The 5,299-nt window shown below is 38.4% G+C and overlaps 1 protein-coding gene across 1 annotated transcript; it reads right to left on the bottom strand.

Annotated features, from left to right (window-relative positions):
- Positions 1-15: 15 nt before the first annotated feature.
- Positions 16-3,600, bottom strand: LOC121940572 (serine hydroxymethyltransferase, cytosolic-like; the record flags this gene model as incomplete). The annotated part of the gene is made up of 9 exons (XM_042483308.1): positions 3,475-3,600; positions 3,141-3,286; positions 2,900-3,015; positions 2,601-2,761; positions 1,575-1,656; positions 1,267-1,479; positions 1,032-1,145; positions 800-922; positions 16-132 (listed from the first exon to the last, which is right to left on the bottom strand). Coding segments are annotated over exons 1-9 (1,165 nt in total), but the record flags the coding sequence as incomplete, so codon positions are not given.
- Between the last annotated feature and the right edge of the window lie 1,699 nt (positions 3,601-5,299).

The raw sequence follows: 5,299 nt of genomic DNA on the forward strand, positions 1-5,299 counted from the left end.
CACACAAAAATCTACCTGGACAGGTGTTCTTATTACAGGCAATGGCACAGGCTTCCAAAACCTTCTCCGCTCGCCCTCCATCAGTTCCTTTGCTGCGCAGGTCCAGCAGGATCAGATGGTTGTCAGAGCCGCCTGCAGAGGAAAAGAGAAACAGTATATGAACAACAGAGACTATGAAGCTCATAACTGCTGTCAGAAATAAACGATTATTGCCCCTTTTTAACTGTGCATCATTCAAAGAAAACAGACATTAAGCATAGTATGTCATCTTCCTTTTTTTACAGTTTATATGGTTTTAACTGTTTTAACTGCTGTCATATGAAAGTACATGAAAAGAAATGAATTAAGGCTATATGGAAGTTTAAATTAATTTGTGCTTTTTTTTTTAACAGCTCTAATAACCTTAACATACCCATGCAACATGCCATACTAACATTTACATTATTGGTTTTATTCTTAGCTTTTACAAAAACCTACTCGGTCACCATAGTTAACCACTCATCTCACCTGTGGTGTACCGCGACCGCACCGTTTTAGAATCAATTTTAAGATTTAACTGTTTTCAAAGCTTCAAAATTCAATTGTTTTATCACCTCTGGGATTTATTGACTGTGCTTTGCTTTGTTTGTCAAAGCTCTTTGTAATGCTGTTTTAAAAGGTATTATTATCACTATTATTATCATTATTATTCACTGACAACAGCATATCCAAATGCAAGTTTCATCAGTTTTTATGCGATGGTAACTGATACTGAAGAAATGTTTCAGTTCAGTTTGTAGAGCGGCGCTGTGGCACTCACCGGTGACAATCTTGTAGCCGTGGTCAATAAGGGCGCTGGACAGAGCTTTGCAGTTAGCGAGAACCTGCAGCTGGTAAGCCTTGAACTCTGGCGTCATGGCTTGTTTGAGAGCTACAGCAACACCTGCCAGTTAAAAGATATTGAAATAATATTAATGCAAACATACCTGAATGACAGTTGAGGTGAAACTAAAAGAACTAAGTCAAAGGGACAGAAAGGAGGAGAGGTGTACCTGCGATGGCGTGGTTGTGCGGCCCTCCCTGCAGCCCTGGAAACACAGCCTGATTGATCAAAGACTCCAAGTTGTACAGAGTCTCCTTCCCTTTGGCATCCACACTGCGCACGCCTGCAGGAGGGAAACACAACGAAAGAGGGAAGAAAATGGAGATTAATCACAGATTAACGATGAAGAGACAGGACATTCTTATTTTTTTGTCTTGGCGGGAGCATCATATTCCATTTTCTACCTCTCCTGTAGAAGATGAGTCCAGCGCGGCAGCCACGCAGCGTCTTGTGTGTTGTCGTGGAAACGATGTCACAGTGCTCAAAGGGCGAGGGCACCACTCCAGCAGCCACCAGTCCACTGATGTGAGCCATGTCTCCCATCAGATACGCACCATTCTCATTAGCGATCTGCTTCAGGCGGCTGTAGTCAAGGTTGCGGGAATAGCAGCTTGTTCCTGAAGAAGAAAAAAAACACAGAGTTGAACGTTTTTAGGTCCTCCTCCTCATCTGACTGATTTGTTTGTCGTGATAGTAAACAAGGAAGAAGCACCTGCGATGATGAGTTTGGGGTGAAACAGCCGAGCGTTTTCTTGTAGTCTGTCGTAGTCGATGTAGCCGGTTTCTGGATTCACCTAAAAACAAAACATCATATCAAATGTAGAATTTCCGCCTCTCGGTTGTGCGCTTGTGACAACTAGTAACATTTAACATCTGTGTCTGTCCAGAGTCACACGTTGCCATGACAACATACAATGCTTCAAATGTGGATGTGGCAGCAAAGAAGCTACATCTTCTAAAACATTGATGCTTCACACACACCTTTAACCACAAATGTTTAAAATTACCACAGATTTTTTTTTAAAGGCATGTCATGTGGGTGTTTTGGGAGTGTGGAGCGACAGGTAGGGTTTATCTTTCAGTAAATGTAAATATCATTTGCAAAGTAGATGCCTGTAGAAAACTATAAAACCTTTATTTTTAACAGTCTTGTTTCACTCAGAATTCCCTGGAAGGCAGTGTTTATGTTTGGTGCATTAGGATGAAGCTGTCTATAGGAGACATGGATGTCTATAGGAGACATGGATGTCTATAGGAGACATGGATTGGATAACTACAAGGCTTTTTGGTTTAAAGTTTGCAGATATTTGATTTTTTCCCTGTTTTAACTGTTTTGTCTGTTTTCACTCTACAGTTCCATCACATCAGGAGCGTTTTGGTATTTTCAGCTCTCACGAGAAGCTGCAGGTCGATGTCATGTGCACATATTTGAACTAATGAGGACTAATCTTGTTAAAATAGTTCCAGGACTCAGAGATAACTACTCAGATTTAAGATGTGTTTCAGAAAGAAGAAATGAAGACAAAGTCCTTGTTTAATTTCTACTCTAAAATGCTCTAAAACTTTGGTGTAATTCCTAATATTTTCTATCTCTGCCATTATTACCACCACCTCCACAATAAGACCACTGTGCAGAAATTCTTATTCGTCTAAAAATGATTGCATGCTGTGCAGACATTTTTCACAACTTTGAGAAGTCTGTACCCAAATCTTTGTGATTTCCTGAATTGTTTTGTACCTTGTAAGGCATCGACTCGAAGAAGATGGACGTCGCAGATATTTTTTTCTTCTCAGTCATGAAGCCGTGCGTCAGGTGACCTCCATCGGGAAGGTCCAGCCCCATGATCCTGCCGTGGGGCTCCACAACGGCCGTGTAGACGGCAAAGTTGGCAGGTGAACCTTAAAGGGAGGCAAATACAAAATATGACAAAAGGGGAAAGACAAGGAACACCGAGGAAGAGCGTCAGAGTCTAAAAACTGATCACATGAATCAGACTCTTCACCAAATATCTACGGAGTTTAATCACCATCTGATACCTGAGTACGGCTGCACGTTGACGCCCCATTTCTCTGAGTCCAGACCGTACGTCTCCAGCGCCCTTTTCTGACAGAGTCGCTCCAGCTCATCAACATGCTCCGTACCACCGTAATACCTGAGCACACGGATCGTACTTATTATTAATGCTATACTTTTTTATCAAGGAGGAAGCAGAATGCACCACCTACAGGATGCAATCAAACATCAGTATTTCATAAGTAATTTGATTAATTGCTGTACCTCTGACCGGGGTATCCCTCAGAGTATTTGTTGTTCATGCAGGACCCCAGAGCCTCCAGAACGGCTCTGCTGGCGAAGTTCTCGGACGCTATCAGCTCCAGACCGTACGTCTGCCTGTGCTTCTCTTTTTTTATGATGGAGAACACCTGAAACGCAAATACTGTTTTATTCAGCGGACAAACACAATTTGTGCAAAACCTCTAAAGAAAATTATAACATCAACGTGACCATATTAGCTGCACTTCAAGCATTTTTTTTGCATGATGTTATTATCCCCAGAACATACGTACGTGTGGATAAGACTTGTTATTCTTAAAATGCACTAAACACTAACCTCAGAGTCGTTGACGGACAGAGGCTCCAGCATCATCGTGTTGTGGGAATCCCACGTTTCTTTGCTCACAGAGTGGCCGTTTGTCAGAGACATGGTCGCAGTTTTTCTGGTCGTGCAAAGGGGAAATCTGAAGATGAAGATAAATAAATAAATGCATAAAACAATGTCAAAGTGAGACTTTTTTTTGGTAAAGAGTTGCATTAGAAAATATTGTGAATAAATTCAATATAGTTTATAATGAGTGTTACTGACATTCTGATTATCACTGGGGCTGCACAATATTTCACTTTTTAATGGTTATTGTAACAAAATACTACAATACTGCACTCAGGGATTTTTAATGAAAGACAGTAGTAATTGTAGAAAAATTAAAGAAAATTCTGCTTCATGCATCACTTATAAAGTTCATCATCATGTTCATATAAACACCTTTAACTCCAGTACTCCTCAATTCCTTCGTTTTTCCTAATCAAATCTGCTGCTGCTGTCAGGGCTAGAGGGGCCAACACTCATTTTTATTTGTTTATTAAATTAATTGAACTAATTAATGTGTCCAGCTTACTCTGAACCGCCAGTTTGGACTTCTACTAATCCAAAATAAACGCCTGCAGTATTGACTGATCTCAAATTCACATTTTGGACTCTTGTACCTGACCTGATGCTGCTCTCAACCAATCACGACAGTTTTCCCACAGGAAAAAAAAGAAAGCAAATAAAGAAATGTACACATGGCAAAAGAATGAAAAACTGCACCCTGAGATCTTTTTTTAGTTATTTGACAGTATCAGCAGAAAACTTTAAAATGTTAATATTATTCTTTTTTTCCTTTATCGGTGCCTTTCACTTCAGCTTTTCAGCCCTTTGAAAGTAACGTTGAATAAGAAACATAAACACATAAAAACATAAAACAATGTCCGAGTGAGACATATTTTTAGATAAAAGCTGTAGTAAGAGGAGTCACCCCGGGTGAACAGGGTCAATTTTTAACTACGATGTCACCATGAAACTTGCCCAACTGTAATGTATCATTTTGTTAACATATTAGATTCAGTGGTTTTTACAGAGGAAATTTTTGGATATTTTTGCCATGTTTTTAGGAATGAAAAGTAATATAAACCAGGCAATGAATAACATATGAACAAACCCCTCTGTAAAAACCTTTAGAATAGAGACGGGAATAAAATTGGGTAGTTTTGTCTACATAAATGTTAGTGGAGATTTTTTTTAGTTAGTTTTTAAGTATGAGAAAAAAAATCTCATTTTGAGGAAAAGGGCTTTAAAAATATGTTTTGACAAAATCCATACATTTTTTTCCAAACATAATAAAAATAAGAAACAGGTGCAAAACTTTTAACTATTAAATATCACCATGAAAATTTCAAAGTTGATTATTTATTCATTTATTTCAGGTATATTTGTATAGTGACAAGTATATAGCATAAAACTGATGCACACTACATTTATAACCTAAGCTAATTTGCAATGCCCGTATTATTTACATTAAGACAATATTTGTACTTAATATTGCAAGTTTTGCAAGCACAAAGAATTGCAAAGAATTTTATTTCAAAACATACAAACAAGGCATTATCATGATCAATTAATATGCACATTTTGCAAAAATTTCCAGAGAAGAAATCTGAAATAAAATATCACGTTTAATGTTTTTTATGGGGTTTTTTTCCCCCCACTACTCTGAAATAAGCCATGCTATGAAGGTAAAATGGCCCAAATTCTCAAAACTGACCAGTGCATGAAAAAATGTGTTTTCAAATGGGGTGTCTTGCCAGAAATATTTTGTTTATTGTTTCTTTAGATTTTTATT

This window comes from Plectropomus leopardus, unplaced genomic scaffold (genome assembly GCF_008729295.1).
Source record: "Plectropomus leopardus isolate mb unplaced genomic scaffold, YSFRI_Pleo_2.0 unplaced_scaffold9015, whole genome shotgun sequence".
Lineage (NCBI taxonomy): Eukaryota > Metazoa > Chordata > Actinopteri > Perciformes > Serranidae > Plectropomus > Plectropomus leopardus.